Source organism: Cricetulus griseus, chromosome 3, assembly GCF_003668045.3.
Source record: "Cricetulus griseus strain 17A/GY chromosome 3, alternate assembly CriGri-PICRH-1.0, whole genome shotgun sequence".
Classification (NCBI taxonomy): Eukaryota; Metazoa; Chordata; class Mammalia; order Rodentia; family Cricetidae; genus Cricetulus; species Cricetulus griseus.
Window position 1 is genome coordinate 66,984,931 of NC_048596.1, and position 26,391 is coordinate 67,011,321.

At 44.8% G+C, this 26,391-nt stretch overlaps 1 protein-coding gene across 4 annotated transcripts in view; it reads right to left on the bottom strand.

The window, feature by feature from the left end:
- Positions 1–935: 935 nt before the first annotated feature.
- The window catches only part of Fank1 (fibronectin type III and ankyrin repeat domains 1), a 108,164-nt gene continuing 82,708 nt past the window's right edge, over positions 936–26,391 (bottom strand). For all 4 annotated transcript variants that reach the window (XM_027409115.2, XM_035442150.1, XM_027409116.2 and 1 more), the window contains 9 exons: positions 22,059–22,183; positions 16,823–16,904; positions 15,791–15,865; positions 15,082–15,147; positions 5,781–5,946; positions 2,398–2,541; positions 1,739–1,816; positions 1,591–1,635; positions 936–1,483 (listed from right to left, as the gene is read on the bottom strand). In XM_027409115.2, the coding sequence (XP_027264916.1) occupies positions 1,421–1,483; positions 1,591–1,635; positions 1,739–1,816; positions 2,398–2,541; positions 5,781–5,946; positions 15,082–15,147; positions 15,791–15,865; positions 16,823–16,904; positions 22,059–22,183 (844 nt within the window). In that variant the 3' untranslated portion in view covers positions 936–1,420. The remainder of the gene's footprint in view (positions 1,484–1,590; positions 1,636–1,738; positions 1,817–2,397; positions 2,542–5,780; positions 5,947–15,081; positions 15,148–15,790; positions 15,866–16,822; positions 16,905–22,058; positions 22,184–26,391) is intronic.

A 26,391-nucleotide genomic window follows, 5' to 3' on the forward strand; every position in this document is an offset into this window, starting at 1 on the left:
AATGCTCTATGACCTCTGCAGAGAACCACTTATTAGGAATAAAATCGAATTAATGGGTTGGGACCGCATGTGACAGGTCCCTGGTCCCAAGGCACTGCGGGTGATGGACAGTGGGCAGATGGAGAACAGAGACCTGCAGACATAACACATATTAGAAGTTTTAATGAGAGGGAGGTAAGAAAATGAGGGAAGGAAAGAGAAAAGAGGTAAAGGGAGACAGGACAGAAGAGAAGGTTGTGACATTCTGCCCCTTTGGGGAACAGCAGGAAAAGAGAACACAAGCGGGTAGAGCCTTTCTTTTCAAGAGCCAGGGTATGTACACCTGCCATGGGCAGGAGGGTGAGAGACGGGGCCAGGTTTGCCTGGATTACAACACCACTTACAGCTGTTCACATCTTTATTGTGTGGCTTTTCTTTCTGTAGCTTCCCTAGTGTTGAGCCCTAGTTACCTTTTCATGGAGCTTCTCTATCTTTAAAAAAAAAAAAAAAAAAAAAAAAAAAAGGGAGGGGGCAAAAAGTCCACTCCTCTGAGGGCCTTTATAGCTAGCTGCTTTACTCAACAGCCAAGTAAACCAGTTTGTCCCTAGAGACACAAAAAGCATGTGGTGTTGCTAACTTTGCTGGTGTTTAAGCTTGGCCCAGCTAAAGCTTCCCACATTTCTCTATTTGGGCTCCTAACCAACTGTCTTGGTGGTAGTTAATTCCTCTTTGTCTACAAACTATACGATTTGCCTCAAAAAAATCTTGTCTGCTCTCCAAACTAAATCTAATACACTACACTACACTACTCATTGGCGAGGCTGCACAGCCGCCTGTAGGCTGGGTCCTTGGACCAAAGAGGTGAATGTGTGCAAACACATGAACTCATGGACCTGTCCTCCTAGCACAGTCCTTCAACTAAACATGGCTATCAGAACAGCACCAATCTTCAAATGTGTATTTTTGAGCTTTAATGTGAGGCCAAGAACCTAAGAAAAACTGCCTGGGTGCTTTGGAGGCACCCCACTGCGGGAGGTGACAGCAGCCTGGACTGCAGTGGGGTGGGAGAGACAATAAGAAACACATGAGAAGAAGAAGGCCAGTAAGGCCTGGAGCATCTCGAGGACAGCTTGGGGGGAAGGGGCACCATTCTGTAGGGCCAGCACATAAATATTTGGTTTCACATCTAACTGCAAAGGCACAGGGCAAGAAAACATTCCTGTTCTATGGACGCCCAGTGAGGAGACCACATGTGCACGTGCTTAGGTAAAAAGATGTATTTCAATGTGGGAAGAGTTGCCTGTTACATAAAAGTCACTGTGAATCTTCAACTAAATAAATAAACGTCTTGGCCTCAGAGACACCGCATGTCACATGTCCAGCCCACCAGTCAGGGTTTTCGATTTCATTCGGTTGGTCTCTCAGACGGGTGGTGCTTCAGTCAGTGGACAGAGGACTTCCTTGGCAGCTTTTTTTTCCTTTCTTCTAGTAAGGAGATTACATTCTAGAAAAACCACAACAAACAGGTGGATGTCCTTCGAGGTTTTTGGCCTGTTCTGAGAGTCTGAAAGTACTACAAAAGTCGACTGATAGGCAGGAGGGGGTCCTCACCTGTCTATCAAAAACTCTGGCCATTTCTAGGACACCTTTGCCAAACTGGAAGGAAGCAGAACTTAATCAATTTGATTACAGATCAGAATGTGTGAGATTCCCAGACATTTTTTTCTAAGGAAAAAATAGTCTCCCAAACAAACATTACCTCGTTTTTCACACTTGCATCTGCCCCTTTTTCAAGAAGTAACTGAACTAGCTGTTCGTGATTATTCAAGACTGCAACCTGAAAACAGAAAGTACAGTGTAAGGAGCTCTCCCCTCCAGCAGAAATGCAGGTAGCAGAGGCAGGTGGTGGAGGGCAGCTGGTCCACCTTCTGAGGCAGCCCGGGGCTACCCCGCTGCCCACTGCAGCGCTGTTCTGGCCTGCATCCTGCTGGCTACTCAGCAGCAAAGGGGAAATGTTTCTTCCCTCTGTCCATACTAAAATGACACAGGACAGGACAGCCCAGGGCAGAAAAGCAGTAAGTTCATTGTTTAAACATGTCTACTTGGCCCTTGGAATTGGGGTTGATTAGTCTTTACAGATATTTGGCCCTGGAGATGGACAAAACAGTATAGTGTGGGTCACAGGAACAGTGTCTACTCAGAGGTTCAAGTGGACCCCAGGATCCAGGAGTTTGAGGCCGACATGGGCAACATGATAAGTACCATTTCAGATATAGAGAGGCTATAGTGACCTTCCCCTGCTCCTTGACAGATAGGTAATACTATGCAACCAAAACCGGGAGTAAGTTATAAGCATCTCAAATCTCAAGCCATGTCTAGTGGTAACAAAAAACTGAGAGCCCAGGGAGAAGGGTGTACCATGAGAGGCGTCTTTCCATCTTTGTCCTTCACATTCACATCAGCCCCGGCCTCGATGAGGAGAGAAGCTACCTTCTGGCTTCCTGTCATAGCAGAGACTCTCATGAGTGGTGTCCATCCGGAACCAGTGTCTACAACATCCACCTATGTTGCCAAAGGAACAACTGCCTCAGTCCAACCACTTTCCTGTGGCATCGATGGGCCGACACACAGAGTGTGTGCACTTCCTCAGGGCCCGTGATTTTTTTTTACACCTGGGGTGAGCTGCTGAAATCATGTGTGTGTTCAGGAAGCGGAATGCTGAGTCTCATTGGGGGTCCCCCTCTGCTGAGACAGCTCAAGGACTCCCTACTGGCATACTCATCTTTACTGTAAAATTGGAAACATGAGTGTCTAGGAAGGGACCCAACTACATCTCTCACTGGGCCCCTGTGCCTTTTTAGCTGTAGTTTTTAATTAATTTAAAATTTTAGTTGTGCAGGCATTGGTGGTGCACGCCTTTAATCCCAGCACTCGGGAGGCAGAGGCAGGCGGATCTCTGTGAGTTTGAGACCAGCTTGGTCTACAAGAGCTAGTTCCAGGACAGCCTCCAAAGCCACAGGGAAACACTTTCTCAAAAAAAAAAATTTTAGTTGTGTTTTCTATGTTTGGGTGCTTTGCCTGCATGTTACATTTGTGTGCCACATGCATGCAGTAGCCATCAGAACCCTTGGAGCTGAGTTACAGTTGTGAGCCACCATGTAGGTGCTGGGAATCAAACTCAGGACTTCTGGAAGAGCAGCCAATGCTCATTACCTCTGAGCCATCTCTCCAGACCCTCTTTTTTGCTTTTTTAAATTGAGACAGGGTCTCACTGTATAGACCAAGCAGCCCCAAACTCTCAGAAATCCATTTGCCTCTGCCTCTCCAATACTTGGATTAAAAGTGTGTGCCATCACACCTGACTTGGTAGTATTTTGTCATTTGCTATATCTCTCATAGTGCTTTAAATCTTGCCTAGAACCAAGACAGTGATGGTACATGCTTTTGTACTTCACAAGGCTTACAACTCAGGCAGACGGACCACATTCGTCACACAAACTAACTGGATACATTCATGCCCAGTGCTATATCCAAGACATGAGACATGATGTGCCCAGTAGTAAGATGATCAATGTCCATAACCCAATTTATAACAAACTCTTTCAGTTCAGTCTTCCAAAAGGAGTCATGTGGAATAAAAAAAAACATAGGCATCCCCTATCCAAATTCTAGGGTATGCCCAACCAAACCATAAAGGGTAAAGATAGAAAAGAGAGAGCATGGGGGTATTCACATGCACAGTGGGCACATGTGCATACAGAAAGAGGGAGGGACACAGAGGGGAGGGAGGGAGAAAGGAGGGGAGAGAGAGATAGAGAATGCAGAACAATTCCTCAAACATGCAAAGATGATCCACCAGAAATGAATAACCAACAAGTGGGCAGCAGAAGGCCAAGGGGACCTCCAGTTGTTCAGATACATAGGCCTGATGGAGCTGTTCTTCCTCATAAAACAGTCAACCTATGAGCAACAAGTTCGGCTATGTTTGAATAACAATAAAACAAGCACCTGCCTTGACAAGAGGCTTTTGGACTCTCCAAAGCACCTGCACATACAGTCTGTCTGGTCCTGGGGATTGGGTATGGCTATGTATTATTATTATGCCTAGTTTAGAAATGATCAAACCTGCCTCAGGAATCCAGTGCCTTTCCCCAGGTCACACAGCACATCAAATGCACAATGTTTCCCCATTAAGAGAAATGTGTCACCCTCCGAATAAAATCTACACCTGAGAAAGGGGGTGGTAGCCTTGCCTGATTCTCAGTCTTGCTCATGGTCTTCAGAAACACCAGGTGAGCAATCTGTCAACAACATGGAGGCTGGGCTGCCTTCATCCATCCCTACTAGCAGGTTGTAGACATAGATGTCTCTGGGAGACCCATTTGTGCAGGCCTGTCCTCTGTAAAATGGCTCCTCAGCTACAGAAGGTGGAATTTGACCCAAATGGCTGGGTTGTATACCTGAAGCCCAGAATACCCACACTTCAAACTTCTGGAATTTAAGTGTTTATCTCAGAGAACCTGACTGCCTGACAACCCTTTTCCCTTTCTTGGGAGACATCGGCTTTTCTTCATTACAGACTCATAGTAAACTACACAGGGGCATTGTAGCCTCCACCGCCACATAGACCCCTCTCACTGAGACCAGCCTGCTGAGACTTCTGACCTCTTGCAAATGTCCCTCGGGCATAAAGAAACAGGATATGTGATAAGATGCAATTATCTTAATGACTGGGATTTTTTCCTTTGAGGTAAATCGGTCCTTTGAGAGCAGTGGAAGGTAACCAGTGAGACCCAAGGCAGAAGCCCTGCTCTCCCTCACTCACACCTCAGAGATGAACTAGACACATCTATCAACATCCCTGGGAAATGAGACATTCCCAGACTTGAGGCTCCACGTCATCAACTCAGCTTCCCAGAATTACCACCTTACAATCACACCCAACACCAACCTCTGGCCTCCACATGTACACAAATGTACATATCCATACAAACACATATATTCATCATACATCACATATATGCATACAGAGAGATAGCCCAAGAATGAAAACAACCTAACTTTGAAAGCTACTAGAAGCTGCTAGACCTGTACACTTCTCTGCATCTCCAGCACGTAGCAGGTGCTCGGTAAGGCTTCAGTGACCAACTAAACAGATACCAGCAATGAATGAAGGGATGAAGCTGCAGCACAGATGCATTGGGACATCTCTGAGCTCTACCCACTCCTCCCCTTGGCTTCCATGGTGAGATGAAGCCTGGCTGTCAACCTCAGATCCCTAAGCATCCTCCAAGGCCATCCAAGGTCATGAGCCAGAGACTCCTCTCAGACTTTCCTCAGAGCAAGTGACCAAGGCCTCTTCAAGCCCCCAGGGGATGCTTTCAAGTTCTTATCAGTGTGGGGGTCATTTGAATGGAATTGGACCCCATAAATTTATACACAATAGCACTTTTAGGAGGCGTGGTTTGATTAGAGAGGGTATGGCCTTGTTAGAGGAAGTATGTCACTGTGGGGGCAGGCTTGGAGGTTTCCTATACTCAGGATATTGCCTAATGAGTCGGTCCACTTTCTGCTCCCTGCAAGATGTAGGACCTTTCAGCTACTCCAGCACTGTATCTGCCTGCATGCTGCAATGCTCCCCCACTATGATGATAATGGATTGAACCTTTGAAACTGTAAGTGAGCCACCCCAATTAAATGTTTTCCTTATAAGAAAGTTGCTGTGGTCATAGTGTCTCTTCATAGCAATAAAAACCCTAACTGAGACATTTTGGCTAACAAGGAAGCAAGGAAGACCATACCTCACAGCCATCCTTTATCATCCAATCAATCACAGGGCAGTGGCCTCCATCTGCAGCCCAGTGCAGAGCTGAGCAGCCTCCAAGGTCTCTAGCATCCCAAGAAGCTCCATGTCTTCGGAGGTATTTCACAACATCTAGGTGCCCCGCATAACAAGCAAGCATGAGACTGCAACATACAGAAAATGGACAATCTGCCATAGGTGCCACCACTGACTTTGGGTCCACATTTAGTCCACCTAGATTAAATCAAAAAGTCATCAATTGAATTTAAAAATACTGTGCTTGTGTAATAATAAGTCTTCCCACCGAGCCGCCTGAGCCCCTGCTGCCACGTGGGTGCTTTACACCAGGCCACCTGAATTCTGCCCATCCGCCACCACGTTAAAGTCCCAAGTAATACAGAGACTTCTATCAGGTACAAATGCTGATTGGCCAATGACTAGGATTTCTCATCTGCTACTCAGTCTTAATTATCATAAATCTATATATTTTATAAGACTTATCTTATTGGACACCAGCAGAAGCATCCTGTCTTCCTGGGCTCACATGGTGACCCTGCGCTTTCTCCTACCTTTTCCAGAATCCCCCTTGACTACTAGTCCCACCTGTCTTGTTTCCCTATTGGCCAACAGTACTTTATCAACCAATAAGACAATCATAATACACAGAAGGACCTCCCCCATCATGCTTGGCTGACATAAAATGTACACATTTTGATAGATAAAATGTAGTAAATGCATACAATGGAATGTCAGGTCAGCTACAAAAGGGAATTTAAGTCCACAGTAGGAAAAACCTTAGAACAGTATAAATAATAAAAGATGCGAGGCCAGGTGTTGGTGGCGCACACGTTTAATCCCAGCACTCGGGAGGCAGAGGCAGGTGGATCTCTGTGAGTTTGAGGCCAGCCTGGTCTCCAGAGCAAGTTCCAGGATAGGCTCCAAAGCTACACAGAGAAACCCTGTCAAAAAAAAAAAAAAAAAAAAAAAAAAAAGCTAGGCATCAAAAGTCATAGCATATGATCCATTTACATGGAACATCCTGAAGAGCTGAATGAGGAAGACAACAGTAGACTAGGAGCTACTGTGGTGGTGGTAGATGAACAACCATGTGAATGTATTTTAAAGCACTGCATTCTATGGAATTTGGATTACGTCTTAAAAAAAAAAAAAAAAAAAAGGTACCAAGCAGGTAAAGCCTAATGACCCAAGTTCAATCCCAGAGGCTACACTGTGAAAAGGAAAACAGACTCCTGCAAGCTGTCCTCCACATGAGTACCATGCTATGAGCACTAATACATGCATACATGCACATACACAAATTTAAACACAGACAAAACAAAATGTAAAAGTGTTTGAAAATGAATATTGGCTATGACTGAGTATAACTTATTAGACTTTAAAATATCCATAAAACCCAGATTATATTCAAGACAGATTAGTGAAGAACCATGGGTCATACTGTTAGCAATCATTATTAAACCAGTTCCTCACTCTAAAACAGGAAGTTCACTCACTGTCATTTTCCTTGATAGAGAGCAAAAGCTGGTCCGTTCCAGCTACTCTCCATGAAAGAGACTGCCAACTGCCATGGAATTCTTTTGTGTACCTCCTAATCAGATAACTGTATGGGCAGAGAGCACTCCCAGATGCTGGATGTTAGTGGAGACCGATGCAGTCACATCATGCAAATGTATTACCCTATAGATTATTTTCTAGGTTCCATGAGGAAAATGTAACTTTACAGAAATCTGGCTATCACTACTGCCACCAGAATCAAACCTGGAATCGCCACCTGTAAGGCATCCCACAGTATAGGCCTCCACAGCTGTGACAGAAACAACACAAGCTCTCAAGGTTCCTGCTGGAGATGGCATCCTGTCTTCAGCCAAACCTTTGTAACCTTGACATGAAGATGCCTTTGCTGAAAATGCAGGATTAGGTGAGCAAGCTAGATGCTACCCTTCTTCTGGGAAGTGACAGAGGCAAGACCAGAATACAGCATGTGATGAGGTGTCAGCCTCAGATGTCAACTATGAGGAGAGACACAGGAAGGAAGGAGAGTGAAAGAGAGAAAGAGGGGGAGAGAATACAGAGAAGAGGAGGATGGGGGACAGAGTATAGAGAGGGGAGAAAAATGAGAAGGGGGATCAAGAGTGGAGGGGGGAGAGGATAGAGGGAAAGGAATTGATAGAGAACAAGCCCTCAATAAGGAAAATGAAACCACAGAGGCAGAACCAGTGGGAGCATAGGGTAAATCATCATCTTGCCCCAGCACCCACCACAAACAGTGACATCTGAATGACAAGTGGGATACTGGGTGTCAGTGACACCAGGGAATTGATGAGAAGTACCCCAAGTGTGACATGATGGCAGGTGTGCAGTAAGGACCTTGCTTCCAGGAGTATACAACTGAAGGTAACGGTGAAGCACATTGGTGGAGCCGGGGTTTCTACAAATATAGACAAATGTCTGTACCTACCAAGCTGCTGTGGAACATTCTTTGTACACTGTAAATGTGTATTACTCTCATTGGTTAATAAAGAGCTAACTGGCCTATAGCTGGGCAGGAAGAGATTGGATGGGAGAGCCAGAGTAGGAGGATGCTAGGAAGAAGAAAGGCAGAGTCAGAGGAGACACCATGAGACTCAGAGAGAGGGGATGGGAAGTACGGACATGAGGTACATGAGCCTTGGGGAAGAAAGTAGATGAATAGAAATGGGTTAATTTAAGTTTTAAGAGGGAGCTTTAAAAAAGTCTAAGCTATTGACCGAGCATTTATAATTACTATTAATTCTCTGTGTGGTTATTTGGGGAGCAGCTGGTGAGATAGAGCTGATTGCTGGACTAGACAGAAAAGTCCACCTATGCCAAACCTCAGTGGAGTATGGACAGGTGTTTTCTGTGTTATTCTTTCCATATTTTGTAAATGTTTGAAAATGGAAGATCATCTCAGTAGGAAAAGGTAGTCCCTAGATGACCACACAAGGACACTGGGTCTATTCAAATCCTTGATCATCCCAACAAAGATGCCCTGACTGTAAAATCTTAATTGTGTATCTGGCCATTCTCTGGGTGTAGAAGTCCTAGAATGGAACCAGTGTGTGAGTGAAGTGGCCATGGCCTTTATGAGCTTTGTATTACACATATTCATTGTCTTCTCCTGCCAGCCCCCTCCTCTCCAGTCTTTCTACTTTTACATTGTGTGTGCAAGTGTGAATCATTTGTGTGTATGTATACATACGGATCTCAGACTGTGTGTGTGTGTTTGTCTGTGAATCATTTATAGATGGTAGATAGATGGGTAGATCGGTAGATCGATAGATCGATAGATCGATAGATCTCACACTGTGTGTGTCTAAATCATTTGTGTACATGTGAATCTCAGATTGTGAGTGTGTGTGTTTTCTCACATAAAATGGGAGGAAATGGATGCTCAAATTTTCACCTATACACAACAAACATATATTCCCAAATTGTGTACATCATGACTCACAAAGATAGTATAGATAATAGAATATTTCCTCTAAATTTTGCCAAATGTTAATGGACTAAATATTGTTAACAATAGTTCTTGATAACTGTTTGCTATATATAATTTTTCTATGTTAAAGTCTAAACCCTTCACCAGGGCAGTGGTGGCACACGCCTTTTAACCCAGCACTCGGGAGGCAAAGACAGGTGGATCTCTGTGAGTTCGAGGCCAGCCTGGTCTACAGAGAGAGAGTGCCAGGATAGGCTCCAAAGCTACACAGAGAGACTCTGATGACACCCTCCAGGGGGAGCAGAAAGGGTATGTGATAGGTAGGGTTTTAGTTGGAGGGGGTGGTAGGGGAGGAGAGGAGGGAGAGGGAACTGTGATTGACATGTAAAACAATCTTGTTTCTAATTCAAATAAAAAAATCTGCAAAAAAAAATAAATAAAAAGCTACACAGAGAAAACCTGTCTCAGAAAAAAAAAAAAAAGTTTAAGCCCTTCTTTTTATTTAGACAGAAAAGAGGAAATGATGGGGGATGTTCTTCTGTATATATGTTTCTCTTATTGTTGATAAATAAAACACTGATTGGCCATTAGCCAGACAGGAAGCATAGGTGAAGCTATCAGATCAGGAGAAGGCAGAGAGGAGCCTCCAGGGAGAGATGCCATGGTGCCAGGACATTACTGAGTAAGCCAAGAGCGTGTGGAAATACTTAGATTAATAGAAGTGGATTAATAATTGAGAGAGCTAGCCAGTAAGAAGCCGTAGCTATCAGACAGACAGTTTATAAATTAATATAAGTCTTTGTGTGTTTCTTTGGGGCTAATCAACTGTGGGACTAGGAGGAACGGAAACTTTCATCTATACACGTTTACCATTATTAATCACCAAATCCATAGGAGGTACTCTGTGCAGTGAGACTAACTGCAGACCGTGTGCTTGTTTACCACCATGCGCAGCCTACTGCACACCATCTGTGTGTGTAACCCCCTCTTGGTCTCATCTGGCAGAGTGAGTTGTTCCTGGCTGTGGATGTGCACTGGCATGCTATGTTCCCAGCACATCCCTCAGTGTTTGCTCAGATAGCCCTGAACTCTATGTCTTTTTGCTTAGTTCCTTCTCATTTTTGTGATTGCATGTTACAAAGTCAGGTGACTGCATCCCTACTTCCTAGTGGTGGTTTATGACTTTTTACATTTAATCCTCTATTCATTTGACGTGTGCTTGGGCGCTTGCTGGAAGGCCAAGATCTTACTTTTTTTTTTTTTTAATAGCCTATTTCTAGTACCCTCTCCATTGGTCTGTAGCAAGCACCCTTTCCACCATATATTAAGTTCTATCTATCCTGTTTATCTTCTTCCAATCTTTTACACTCTGGCCACCTCTCTAATTAGTTTAACTCTTAAGGCATATTAATAACTGTCCCCATAGTCTATGACAAAGGTTTAGTGTCTATTACCATCAATTTGTTCTCTCAGATAAATTACAATCATTTCGATGGGTTCCCAAGAATAATTCCATTTGAAGCTATATTCAATCTATATGCTAATTTGAGAAAAATAGAAAATGGTGCCATCCTGAAAAGTAGCATATATCTCAGCTTTTCTTTGGATCTCTCAGTATAGTTCTGTAGCTGTATATTTTCATCGGGCTTCTTGCTTTTGAGGATTTATTCTACTCTACTATGTTTAGATATAAATAAGTTACTACCTTTTTTCTTTAAACAGGCTCATTATATAGCCCTGAATGGCCTGGAACTCACAGAGATCCTGCCACCCTGAGTACTGAGATTAAAGGCATGTGCCACCACACCTGGCATTCAGATTTTTTTAAATTATCTCATAACTGCCATTTCAGGAAACCTTCTTATTAAGTTTCAAGTGTTTGACTGTTGCCTCTCTTGAATTATGCAGTCCAGGAGGTATCACATCTCTTACCCCTGTATTTCCCAAAGTACTGTCCAATCATCAAATAGAATAGAAGGTGCATTCACGGAGAGCCAAAGCCTGTATCACACCTGCCCATATATGAACCCATTCATTGTCCCATGGCTTATATAGGGAAGCCTACCGAGGTTGCTGTCTAGGTCATGCTGTCTGCTGTCTGTGTTCCTCACCACCCCCACCCCAGCTCTCTGCAAATTCAGGAGGACTTACCAGTGCTAAAAAATGACATTGGAGAACTGAAGTGTTTTTATAAAAATAAAAAGTAAATAAACCATTTTTATGGTGATAGGCAGGACTGTACACATCTGTCATCTCAGCTCCTCCAGAGGCTGAGGCAGGAAGAATGTGAATTCTAGACCAGTGTGGACAACACAGTGGGACTGTGGCAGTTTGAAAAAAAAAATGCTCCCCAAAGGGACTGGCATTATTAGGAGGTGTAGCCCTGTTGGAGGAAGTGTGACAATGTGGAGGTGGGCCTTAAAGTCTCTTTTGCTCAAGCTTCCCTCAGTGTGACAAGTCTACTTCCTGTAGCCTGAGTCAAAATAAAGAGCACTCTCAGCTCCAGGACCATGTCTAACTGCACACTACCAGGCTCCTCATCATGATGACAATAGACTGAACCTCTGAAACTGTAAGTGAGCCACTCCAATTAAATGTTTTCTTTATAAGAGTTGCTGTGGTCATGGTGTGTCTTCATGGCAACAGAAACCCAAACTAAGACACCAAGTCACCCACCATCTCAAAAAATAACAAATAATAAATGTTGACACTTCCTGCTACTTCTGTGCCAGGCACTCTCCAAAGGCTTGAGGGTCTGTTTGTGATATATATATATATATATATATATATATATATATATATATATATCACTGAAGGAAGCCAGAACAGGAACTCAAACAGAGCAGGAACCAGGAAGCAGGAGCTGATACAGAGGCCATGGAGGGGTGCTGCTTACTGGCTTGCTCCATATGGCCTACCCAGTCTACTTTCTTATAGGACCCAAGACCACGAGCTCGTGGATGGCATCACACACAAAGGGCCCAGCCCTCCCACATCAACTACTAATTAAGAAAATGTCCTATATGCTTGCCTGCAGCCCTATCTTATGGAGGTATTTTCTTAACGGAGGGTTCCTCTTCCTGGATGATTTTAGCATGTGTCAAGTTGACATAACACTATCCAGCACATGTATATTCATTGTACCTAGTGTTAGGTTTCATAAGGACAATTTCTCTCAAGTAGACCACATACTCCAACACATATCCTCCACTCTCCTCACTCTGCTTCAGGCTAGTCTCCCATTTGCCCCTTCCTGGTCCTGCTTCCTGGTCCTGACTGTATGTATCTATATAAACCCTAGAATCTACAAATAGGAGAAAACATGCAACATTCATGAGGACCTGGCTTATCTCATTTAATCTGATGATACCTGCTGCATCCATTTCCCAGAAGGCATCACTTCACTGTGCTTTATGGCTGAATAAAACTGCACTGTGAGTGTACACTTTTTTTTTTTTTTTTTTTTGGTTTTTCGAGATAGGGTTTCTCTGTGGCTTTGGAGGCTGTCCTGGAACTAGCTCTTGTAGACCAGGCTGGTCTCGAACTCACAGAGATCCACCTGCCTCTGCCTCCCGAGTGCCAGGATTAAAGGCATGCGCCACCAATGCCCAGCCGTACATCCTTCTGCTGACAGACACTTTGGCTGATTCTAAAAAGGTGCCAATTGGCACGCAAGGTCTCCCTTCACCTTGAGTCTACTAAGGAAGGATGTTACCTTAGAAACCTTCCAATAAGAATTTCCTTACCGTCCTGAATACCTTTCTGACTGGGAGGAAGTGGGTTATAATATAAATACCTACAAACACACAAAGGACCTGCAGCCATTTTTCCCAGCAGTGGGGTTGAACCCAAGGATTGCACATCTAAGCAAACACTGAGCTGCACCCCAGCCCTTTTCATATGTTATCAATAATGCTGGTGTTCTCTGAAACTTCCAGCTCGTCCTAGCTGTGGGAAGTCCAAGCTTAGTTCTGACACATGCAGATCTGAAGCAAGAGCCTCTACGGAGTGAACACTTGAACACATTTTCTCATGTTTTACATGGATACTGTTCATTTTCAGTTTTCTGCTTCTTGAGTTGATTTGGGGGGCTTTGAGTTTCTCAGAAAAGTATACATTTCAACACAATTACCAAATCAATTAGGACACAAATCATCATCTTCTTTGCATTTTCAAACACCCCCTACAACCATCATATCTCTTCCAAGTACCCAATTTTATTTCTTTTTTGATATACAAGACATTGATTAATCATTTTTGTTAAGAAGTGTCCCATACATTTTTGCAACATGAAAATATTCTCATTAATCCCTTTCTAGTTCTTTTTCAATTCTTGCCTGTTTTCTACCTTCATTAAAATGTTTCCTTTGTAAACTGGCATTATTCTTTTCAAAATCTTCAGCCAATTGATGGCTTAGTTCCAACATTGGTTTGAGAGTCACTCAGAAAATAATTTTAAAATTGGTGTCAAAATGCTATCTGCCACTGAACTGGAGTGGAATAGATGGGCTTTCTGGCTTTAGAGACCCCATTGGGGGTTGTGGATATTGCTACATGGGTAAAATGTTTGCACTCGGGTAAACAGCCTGGCATGATAGCATGTCCCTGTAACTCATCACTGATGGTGGAAGTGGAGATAGAAAGCTCCCTGGAACTTGCAAACCAGCCAGCCAGCCAGCCAGCCCAGCTGAACCAACAAGCTAGCAGCCAATGAGAGACCTTGCCTCAAAAAGCAAGGTGGATGTCTCCCGAGTATAACACCTCAAGTTACCTCAGGCCTCCACATACTCTTACATCCACAGCCAAACAAATGTGCACCCAAACACACATGCACTGACACATGCACATATGCATGAACACACACACACACACACACACACACACACACACACTCATGCACACACAAATACATATACACACGAAATATGGAACATGATCAGAGTGTATGCATGCAGTGCCCATGCCTTCAGTCTGTGTACACCACGTACTCTGTGAGCATCCTGATGAAAGGTGTTGTATTTGTCTCCCTGTCTGATCCATGCACTAAAGCATGGTGCCTGGCATGTAGTCATCAAGTAAATGCTCGGTGTGTTGAAATAGTTAAATCTAACTGCTGCAACAGCAGGTATCGAAGTATTTCAAAATGTCCATGAATACCAAGCTCTCCCTGTAAGACAACAGGTTCTCAACATGTGGGTTGTGACCCCTTTTGGGGTCGACTGACCATTTCACTGGGGTCATATATCAGATATTCTACATAACAAATATTTACATTATGATTCATAACAGTGGCAAAATTACAGTTATGAAGTAGCAATAAAATAATATTATGGTCAGAGGTCACCATAGCTTGAGGAATTGTGTTAAAGAGTCACTACATCAAGAAGGTTGAGAATCACTGTTGCAAGCCCCCTGTATGACAGAAACCACAACCAATGCTTTGCACTGGTTATCTCTGGTACGGACTTGGGCTGCTTCTTTACAAACACTTGGGCTGCTTGGGCAGTAGAGGAAGGCTGCACTGTAACAAGAACCCCCCAAAAAAAGGATCCATGTGCCTGGCCAGAGATGGTGCTACTGTTTCTATAGCTATGGGTTACTGAGCTGGAGAAGGTTGGACAGGTCAGACCTGATGAATGAAACTATAGATGAACAAGCCAGCTTTTGTCACCCCATCTCCCCTACTGGGGCTCACTCACCTCTCAGGACTTTCACAATAACCTGGACAAACTGTGTAAGGAAAAAAAAAAAAAAACAAGTACAGTCTAATAACACAGCAGCAACCACGCCAGCTCTCAGCATTACCCTCACCTCCTACCTGTCCTTGCCACTTCCGTTCTTCAGATTCACATCTGTGCCATTGGAAACTAGGATCTTCACAAGCCTGGAGGGGAGGAAATTGACAATAGTGAGAAAAATGGCTTTGGTGACTTGGAGCCCATGGTAACCCAATGGAATTTACTAATCTGACATTCAAGGCATCTTACCACAACTTCTTCTCTACCATTCTGAAGACAGGAAGTTCTGTTAAACTGGAAAACCACTGATCCCCACCAAAAACAGGGTCCTAGCCTTCCATGAATCCTGCCCATACCGCAGAAACAGTTCATGTCATTTTAATGGGCATTTTTAATATGAGATCAAACAGAAACACTTAATGAGAACACATTTCAAGTGTCACTCAAAATGGCATTGTTGCACTTAAAAGATAAATATGATTGAAAGATAAGATGTCAGCACTTAGAGCCAGCCCTGTGGGACAGATAATGGCAACCTCAAGGAGAAGTAAGTCTGTTCCCAAATTGCCCTCACACCCACTTTTGTTTAAAGAAATTCAAATTCCAATCTTGACTGTTCCCAAGACTTGTACCACATATGGTGTGAGACTAAACACAAATTAGTCTGTGTGCTGCCTAACCCAGCACAAGCACCCGAATGGAAGCCATTTCAGGAGACAGTTTGGGGAAAGGAAAAGAAGCTGCCAACCCATGCTGGCTACAACCAACAGCTACAGGGAGAAGCCATACCTGGTATAGCCTTTCTGAGCAGCAACCATGAGGGCAGTAAAGCCAAACTTGTTGGGGACATCCACCTTTATAGTGCTTAAGAAAAAAGAGAGAAGAGCTTGTCATTTCACAGCACTTTGCAGGGCCCACGGTGGTTTGGGGTGGGGGTGGGGGCTCAAGCAGTTCATTTTACCAAAACTGTCAGTTTCTCTTGGGCCATTACATTTTTGTTGTCTTACAATGTCCTAGTGGTTTTAAAGGTTCAAGTTTTCATGAAAAACATTGCCATTTTACTTGGAACAGGAGCTTCCTTCAACTCAAAAGCCATTATGTCTTGCCATTGAATAGTCTATGACCAGCAAAGCCCCTTGGAATGAGCTGGGGACAGCATGGCACCAATGCTCAGCTCCACCATGGGTAGAGATATAGCCAGGGCCTGGGCTGTTCCCTTGGCTGTGTATTGCTGCTGCCAGGGAAGAAAATGTGGCTCATGCTATCAGCCAAGGAGCTCGGCATTCTGTGGAAGCTCCTCTTCAACTTACCAAATCCCAGTTCAGACACCACCACCTTTTGAAGTGCACAAAACCATGCTGTAGAAGACTCCACATCTGTGTGGGAGGCATCACTCCTGCAGCAGCCATGTCCCCCCACTTTTTTCTAGTGTCCTACCAACCTTCTAGTGTCCATGACAGCTGGTTTGCTGATTCCCAGCATCACCTGGTATTACATGTGGGCATTTCAGACTGACCTGTACTAAATTTTGGGCTGGATAATCAAAGCATAATAATTGCTTCTGGGGCCAAAGCGTGGTGCCCAGACCTGTAGTTTCCTTTTATAGTTTTCATTTCAAAAAATCCCAAACCATATCATTTACAGGGGGTCTCTATGACTCCATATTAACTAGACTTCCCTTAACAAGTCACCCGAGGTAAATATAGGAGGAGCTTTTGCAGGCACTGGAGAATTTATCTAGGAAAACAAAGCTGTGCTGTGTATGCCTGTATCCCTAAGGGGCATTGGAAGGAAGACCAGAAAAGCTGGCTGCGCTCTCACCCTCCTTCCAGTATTCGAAGCAGGAGATCTTCGTCATTCACATTGACAGCACGATGGAAGTGCTCACTACTTATGGGCTCCCCTAAAGAAAGCAGATGGAGAGCAGTCATCCAAAATGTGGAGTGGGCAGTTTGAACTCCTTCTCTCCTGGGGCCTTGGGTGGATGTTCACCTTCACTTCCAAGAAAGCATGGAGTTGTCCCTGTCAGTAGGGCTCGAATTTCCTGCTCAATGGCTTCTTTTACTGGGAAAGACCTGTTTTTTGTGTGGTAAGAGAAACTTCACAGATTGGCCCAAAGAACTGGGACATTTTTCAAGTCATAAGGTCCTGCTTTGTGAGTGCTACCATCGTAAGAATCCTTCCTAATGCCTTCTGTGACCAAGGAAACCCCAGCAATTACCACAACGTGCTGCTTTCTTTTACCAAAGTGGCTAAAATATTTCAACAACATGGACGATTGCTTTAGCTCCCTGCATTTGGAGAGCAGATGGGGTTCACACTCACAGGGAAGTGGGGAGCATGTGAAAAACCCCTTAAAGGAAGATGGTAGTCTGCCAAGTGGGGAATGGTGAGGACAACTGGCCTAAGGAGACAAAAAGATCAGTGGGAAACAGAGGGGCATTGGCTGGCACAGGGACATGGCCATCAGTTCTGAGGGGGTGCGGGGGAGGATATCAACAGGCTCGGCCTCAATACAGCTGGCCATGGGAAGACATTCTCTTCCAACTACCAGTCTAGGGTTTCACTCCTTCCGTAGTCCATGCCTTTCAAATCAACATGACCGAGCTCAAAGATACATAAGTGATGCAATTGTAAATGCCCAACATACCTGCTGCTGTCTAGTACCATACTCCCTCATTCTCTCACAGCGCCCTTCCCACATCTGCAATGCCTGCCTGGCTTCAGTCTTTGGCTCCTGATCTAAGTTATACCACTGGATGCTCAACCAATAGCACCACAGTGGTCTCTGAGAAAATGGGATAAACAAGATCTCCCCTCCCCTGCCGACATATTTCTGATTAACATTACCACCAGTTTCAAAGAGTTACTACTCAAGGTTGAAAAGGAAAATCGCTGGTCCTTCCCCATCACACAGCTCTGAACCAGACTCCCTCCTGAGGTGCCCCCAACCCTGCCGTTCCCTTTCACAGCCCACTGGCAGAACCAGATGGCAGCCCTTTTCCTGTTCCAATCTCTCTGGGACATCGACTCCCAGGCACTGGAGTCCTCACTAGGTGACAGACATTCAAAGTGACCAAGTGACCAGACTGTGGGAAGGGTGGTTAAAACTGGGAGCAGGTGGGTCAGATTGGCCACAGCTGATTTCCTCTCTCTTTAGATAAAAATCAATTGATGCCAACTTAAATTGCTTTGAAACTGCTGTCTTCTAAAGTTTACCAATCTCTGAAAGATCTCTTCAGTCATATTATACACCTTTTTCATCATTTCACACATCCTTAGACCAAAGGCTTCATTCAAATCAAGGTATTGTGCTAAGTTTTCAAAGCCAAGGCCCTGGGCCAGCCTTGTTCTTCTAAGGAACGTCTTGCCCAGCCCAGGTATTTCACTAAAGAGACTCAGAGGAGGGTTTTATACTCTCAAGGACATTTGACTCGTGTCTAAAGACCTCTGTTGTCACAACTTGGGAGATGCTACTGGCATCTAGCAGAGTAGGGTCAAGGATGCTGCTTAGCATCCTGTAACCCACAGGACAGTTTGCCACCACTCAGGATCTAACCAGACTTCAGAATGTCAACAGTGTCATAGATGAGGACCCCAGCTACATTGAAGTGGACTCATCCATAGACCATTGTGTGACCTCTACACTTTAGGGGATTTTCCTCCCTCTGCACCTTCCTTCCTTCCTACATAAAGGGAGAGGCTGTGTGCCTATAAGAAGCCTATTATCTACAAAAGAGCCCCTTTTTTGTATCTCTCAGGATTCAGCTGCCACAAAAGCAAGTTACAGAGTCATGCGTGGGAGTGTCGGAAGTTCATCTGGTCTCTTCTGAACTTTTCAATGTGGTGAGTATTCTAAATCTACACTTAATAATAAGGACTCCACATTCTTAAACTCTCCTCCAAGCTACAAAATTGGGTCTGAGCAATGCTAAGCTGTCCAAGGTCATCGGTTTGGAGTAGGCAGCATCAGAGTTCATGGCCAAGTCTCACCTGGGACCATAATTAAATAGGCATTGGGGTATCTGATTCATAGTTATGTTTCTATTCTTATTATGTTTTAAAATACAAAATCAAAATAAATGTAAGTCCCCCCTATCCTACCCAACAAGTGTCAAATAAAAGTGGATGCCTAAAAAAGCTTCAGGGAATGTGGACTTGAGATATTCAGAGCAAGGTCTGGAAGCACCTGTAGCAGTCCCCCATCTCTGCACTGGCTACCTGTGCTCCACGTCACTGCACACCTACCTCACTGCACTCCCACCTCACCACACAGTGAGGTCTCCTGCCGCATCCAGGAAGTGCCTCTGTACAAAAATATTAGGAAACAAAACAAGCTCATCTCAGGCTCATGAGCTTGAGGGCTGTGTGCAACAAAGATGTCTAGGTATTATGACACAGCTAAAATAAATGTGCTGTCTACTCCCTCTTCTACTAGGGATCCTCAGTGTTTCACATGGGATTCTGGGAACAAAGGGACCCCCTCACAGAGACAGAGGAAAGCAGCACCCTTGCTCATACACCTTACTTGCTAAGTCTTGCCCAAAGGGGGGCAGGGAAACCATAGGTCAGTTAATGAGAGTCCTTCTTCAGTGACAGCTCAGTCAGTACTCCCCAACTACCAAAATGCTATCCCCGGAAGACAAAGGAAGAGCCAAGAATCCCACTGGAACCATGTGTATATCAGCCTAGGAAAACCTATTGACATGGGCTGGTGGCATGCTTAGGAGGATAAAGACACCTGCTATGAAAACCTGGGAATCTGAATGTCATGCCAGATCCCATGTGAAGGTAGACAGAGAACATCAACTTCATAAAGTTGTTCTCTGGCACACACACACACACACACACACACACACACACACACACACACACACACCACAGTATTTAAAAATGTTTTCCAAAGAAAACCTGTGAGCAAGAATTTCACAAGACCACTTTCACTTCCACTGTAGGCAGGAGTCATGGAGAACAGAGAGGAAATTCCAGGGTAAGCAACATGTTCCACCCTTCCAACCATGAGCTCTTCAAGACTCTGCAGGCCTGGCCCAGAAGAATGGGCTCATTATGTGCAACTGAATAGAAAACAAGCTGGCCTTGGTGGGTCTGACCACACATGGTGTCTGCAGGCATCGTGTCAAGGATGCCCTGGGGTGCCCCTCTGGGCTGGATGTAGTGGGCACCCCTGGGAGAGGATGGGCAAGATGGACCTTGAGAAGCCATCTCACTCTAGATGGGAGGTCATCTAGCTGCAGAAGTGCCCACAAGGAGAACATGGTGACAACACCTTCCTTGGTGGAACCTAGCTCTTTATTAAAAGCAGTGAATAAATCATGAATTCATTGGAGAAGATATTTGCCAATTAACAAGTGGCAGCTGTTTTTCTTTCTTTTTAAGGGTCTGGCTGATTAAAATTGCATGCTTCATTTAAGCAAGAGCCTCGTGTACTTTACCTGGGAAGAAAAAAAAAAAAGGCTGAGCATCCTTTATTCGAACAAAGTGCAGGCTTTTGTGATTCATTAAAATGCTCTCAAACTGAATGCAAATTGCAAGCCCACAGAAGCATTTTTGCTTGCTCTGTATAATATGAGCATTCTCAATTCTCTGTTTAGCATCTTCTGCCTCCTTAGAGAGCCCACACTGAATATTAGAATAGAATAAGGGAGCACCCATCAATCAGCAGAGCCAGGGTGCTGCCTCCGCCAAAGACACCAGTCCCTCCATTAAGCATAGCCCCATTGGGCTTGCAGAGAAACAGTCAAGTGCAGTGTCTGGGAGTGCACACCCTCATCAGCTCATCTGCAGAGTCAGGCCAGTCTCTCTACCTTCTCTACAAGGGCTCTATGTGAACTTTGGCTAAAAAGCCAGAAGCTCTTCCCTTTGGTTTGGATGTGTTACTCAGGGGATAGCAGGTCACTTGACGCCCACCAAGTCTGGTTGCAGAGCCAGCTGTGTGCACCTCTCCAGGTGAAAAAATGGATCTGTCACCAAGATGAGAGTGAGCCAAAAAAAAAAAAAAAAAACTAATGTGCATCTCTGTGCTCCCACTTCTGCCACTGAATTTTAATTAACCACCCACCCGCTCAGCCCCACATATGAGAGATGGCTGACCCACCCACCACCCCTCCATCCAGGAGCCTACAATGTAAGTGGGAGTATAAGGACAGGCAAATATATAAAACGGGATGGAAGAAATACTGAGCCTGCCTCAAAGTGGGGAGGAGCTGAAGTGTGTGGGGGGAAGAAGCCTGCACAAGAAATCATCCCTGAGTCACCTCTGCCCAGGCAGCATGTGCAGTGGGCAGGGCAGGGGACTGGGGACTCCAGTAAGAGCAGAGACGGGAATGGTAACTATGGGAGGTTGGAACCCACAGGAGGAAATTAGGAAAAGTGCAGATGCTACCTGAGAGAACATCTTGCCTCTGTCCCCAGGAAAGTTTTTTCAAAGACAGGCACACTATGCCTGTATCTGCATGCCCAACACTGCTCTCTGCCCTGTGCTCCAAGTGTGTTCTCTCTCTCCTCTCTCTCTCTCTCTCTCTCTCTCTCTCTCTCTCTCTCTCTCTCTCTCTCTCTCTCTCTCACACACACACACACACACACACACACACTCCCTCCCTTCTCTCCTTCCCCCTGGACTCCAGGACCAAATATCTGTTGCCTTCAGCATCACTAGATCAAGGAGCAGGCTCTTATGCTTGACCTGTATAATTGACTACTGACTGTCTCCTATGAAATTACCCTGTTTCATGGCTAACTAAGCATCACTTAGGACCACAGGCAAATCCCCCCACCTCAGCTGGCCCACTTCCTCAGAAAGGTAACTGCCACCTTGTGCCAAATGCCCATGAAGAGGACAGTCCTGGCACCAAGCCAGCTCTTCCCATTTTGGAAAGCATAGCTGGCCTTCCTGATGGCATTCTGTCAAGGCCCAGGCAGTAAACAAAATTATCATAGAGCTTACAAATGGAGTCCTCTCTGCTTCCAGGGAGGCCCCGAAGACCACAGTCTATTTTTATCTCCAACCTGTGAACATAGAGCATGAGTTTGTACTCACTTGTTGTAGCTACCGAGACGACTGGACTGTACTCATATTCTCCAGAGGGGCTGGTGACCTTCAGTCGAAATTTGTACAGTGTCCTTGGTTCTAGACCTTCAATCACATGCTTTGTAGAATAACCCCTGGACAGAAGGAAACAAACATGGACACCTCTGAACACCTCAACTTTGTCCTGGTTTTATGTCAGTTCCTGAGACTGATATTTTGAAACATTTAAAAGATATTTGTATCTGATGTCATGTTTGAGGGTAGAATGTTATATAGTCACACCCTTTCACTGACAATGCAGATGAGATTTTGTTGGGGGGGGGGGACGGGTTGCACAAAGAAAGCTTTTTCACATGTAAAGTTTGCTTTAAGTTGTATGTAGAGTAGCCTTTGCCTTGCTCACATGCCAGGTCACCTAAGTACCATTTCCCCATAGCAGGTAACAACAGATGGGAGCAACTTTTGAGTACTTTACATTTCCAGGATAGATCTGATCCTGCTTTATTGAATTCATTGAGAGAAATGGACATGTCACAGGTGGTCCCTCTGTACCTTTGTGGCATGTACTCTCTTAGCCTCACAGGGCCTAGCCAGGTGTTGTGTAGTAATTTCCCTCCCACTTGAAACATTCCGTCCAGGAAGGGATGGGGAAAGCTAATGAGACTCTGGAAGCAAACAACTCACAAATCTTAGCAAGTTCCTGAAACTAACAAGATTCAGAAGTCCAAGGGGGGGGATCCTCCCACCAGTCTAGATATAAGAGAGACCCACAACCTGAGCTGCCTGAGTAGAGACTCTCTGACCTATAGAGCTGCCTGTAAGTTTTTCAGAGCTTCAAGATTGCAGCCTTTGTCAGTCAGCACCTTTGACACAGCTACCTTGGAGATATGCTCCTGTAACTAACTTCTCACCCATCGTCCCAGAAAAAAACAAAAATCTCCTTTGTCAAAAATTTGAACTTTGATAAAGTTGCTATCAATTCTGTATGTAAGTTTTTCTTTCTTTGTAATTCAAAGGCTTGACCTTTGATGGGGGTGCATACTATTTCCAACTCTTTTCTCTCCACCCTGGTACCCGCCCTTTTCCTTTCAGTGTACTTCCCCAGAGCTCCATGCATACCAAGCTCACCATTGATTTCTCTCATTTCTTTCTCCTCCTCAGCAGAGCTTCCACAAAGGCCAAAGCCATGCATTACTATTCACAACTATTCAAGGATGTTTGTGCTCAACCTAAATATTTACACACAAGTTCTGTTCCATGCAACTCAAACTTACCCCATGCCCATTTCTTGCAAGGTGCTGGACCTGGCAGCCCTGGATCATCTCAAGACTGAGATGATTCAGTCAGTAAGCCACAGATCCTATCTCCTAGAGTCAGCATCATGGCAGATAGAAGCTTGCCTGAAAACATGGTTTCAGAGAAGCAATGGTAGCATGATGGGACACACCTGTCACTCACAAGGTCTCACTTGTTCATCTCCAGAACCCACTGGAAACATCAGTCTCTTCTCCAAGGTGTAGCAATGAAAGGGGTAGCTACAGAGCAGAGCCATTCCTGGCCCTGGATGGAGCAGTAACTGCCACCCTTCCATCTCCTTCCCAACCAGAATCTGAAACCTTCTGATTTCCTCCTGAACTTGTTCCCCTGCATGAGGAATGATGGGTGGAAGAAGAGACAAGTTGCATGGTATCCTGCAAGAAAGATCTTCCACAACGGACAAGATATGTCAGAATGAAATGTAGGGTCCAAAGGACACCAGCTCCTGGATAAAGGGCTTGTGTGCCTCCAGCAAAGTGAGCATAGGATGTGTCAGATCTAGGCTACGTGGGGAAAGATGTCTCAGTGAGATCTAGCAACATTACCCTGCTCCAAGTTTACCAAGAGCCTTTGAGATTCCAGGAGAAATCAGTAACTTGTACCACAAAGTAACTTCAAGTGACAAAATCCAACAGAGCCAAGAAAACAATCTGCACATTATACCCATCTGACATCAGGCCCTGTTCCCAAATCTTTGCTGGCAAATTCAGCCCTATTCTGATACCCTTTTATTTTGTGAAGCCACCCCTCTTCACTCAAAACAAAAGCGCATGTTCAGGAAGGCCAACTCCTCCATCAATGCAGAAACACAGGCAAAGGTCTAATCCTGTGCCCTGGAATGGGAGGCAGGGTGGCAGGAGGGGAGCTGGGTAGTGCTGGAGTTGAGTGATATGAAGTCTGTAGCTTCTGCACTGGTGCCACCGGGAGCTGGCCGCATGCAAAGTTCTAATTCCTTGCTTTAGAGGAGCCACATGGTAAGATGGAGCTACTGGATGTTGGTAGGCAGTGATAGAGCTGCCACAGACTAGCAGGAAGACAGACAGACTGACCTGTGGTTGGTTAGACAGCAATATAAGATGATAAATGGTTCTGATGACATTCAGAAAAACATTTGAATAAGAAAGCAGACATGTGTAAGAAATATAAATATACTTACCAAAATGTGAACTCTGTAAACCAAGCAGAATAAATGCCCTGAAATACTACATAGACTGAAAATTATAATATAGAAAATAAAAACTATCGGACTAGAACAGATTATTCTTAAAAGCAGGTGAACTGCATTGCTAAGTGAACATCCTCATTAGTTTGGATAGGGTTGGTTCCCTAAGGTACGTGTGTGTGTGTGTGTGTGTGTGTGTGTGTGTGTGTGTGTGGGGTGGGTGTGTGTGTGGGGTGGGTGTGTGTGTGTGTGTGTGTGAGAGAGAGAGAGAGAGAGAGAGAGATACCTGCACACATGCAAGTCTACACACATACAATCTCCCTTGTTTGTCTGCTTTAACTCTCACCCCGTAGATGGTACGTCTAGTGCCCTCACAATGTTTAAGGTGTTTTGGTTTGGTTTTTGAGATGAAGCCTTGCAATTCTCTCTAAGCTCAAGTGATCCTTGGGTCTCTGCCTCCCAAGCAATTGGGACCATCATCGTGTGCCTGGCTCTTCTAGCAAATGGTTTAAATCCACTGCTAAAAGCATCTTATATCCAGCCAGTCCACACACTGTTCTGCTATCTCATGCCTCAATTACTGCACAAGCTTCTTCCTAATTATCCCTGTTTGCTGCCTTGCCTTCCCACAGCCTCATCTCAGGCAGCCTCAGCAGCCCTCACAAACCATACATATCCTGCCTGACCTGGCCTAACAACCTCCTTTGCTTCCCCCAACATCTTTCCAGCAAAAGCTGGTGTTGTCTGGATAAGCCACAGCCGCACTGTTACCTCTTAGTAAGAAAACCTTGTCAACCTCACCAATATTCCTTCCCCCACCTGTCCTCTGCTTCCTCCCTGTGCTTTCCCATCTGACACTGCTGTGGCCTAGAAAGGCCTTCAGTATCCCATACTTGCTTCAGGTCTTACCTAAGCCCTCTCCTCTGTGATGAGTCCTTACTCCTGTCACATACTCTCAGCTTACCCTGTCTTCCTCCTTGAGACTTACTAACCCCTGACACACTGTGCATTTTTACTTATATGTTTCATTTATTGTGTGGTTTTTGCAACATGGAGAATTTCTATCTGACGCCAGTGCTACATCTCTGGCCTTTAGAACAATGTTCAGCATGTCATGGGCACTCATTAATATACGATGATGGGATGGATAAAAAGCACGATAAGGTACCAATTAGCACAGTAAGGTAACACAACAGTAAGCGAGGGAGATTTGCAGTCTATTTAGAACATTGCATTGGCAGGATGAGGGAAGAGAGTGAAGAGGGGACTTATCCACAGGGAGGACAAGAAACACACACAGAGAAAGCCAAGGAACTCCCTACAGCAGAGAAAGTTTGTGCTCAGAAATGAGAGAGAGATAGTAAGGCAGATGTGGGCAAACTGCACACACACATGTTCTTTCTCTCTGTCTCCGTGTGTGTGTGTGTGTGTGTGTGTGTGTGTGTGTGTGTGTGTGTGCATGCACGTGCACACGAGCACGCGCCTGTCTCTGTGTGTGTGCCTCTCTGTCTGTCTGTCTGTCTGTCTGTCTCTCTCTCTCTCTCTCTCTCTCTCTCTCTCTCTCTCTCACACACACACACACACACACACACACACACACACACGCACACACAGAGAGAGAGAGAGAGAGAGAGAGAGAGAGAGAGAGAGAGAGAGACACAGTTTCAAAAGGAAACTAACTTCACTATGGAACTCGTGTCAGGATTAAATAACACTCAGGGAGTCTCAGACTCCAAGGATCATGACGGCCTTCGTCTTCCATGCAAAGAAGACCAACTTGAGAGGATATGTATGACACATGAGAGAGTAAAAAGAAAGTCAACCTTCAGGAAAGAAAGAAGAGACAGACGGCAAGGAGACTCA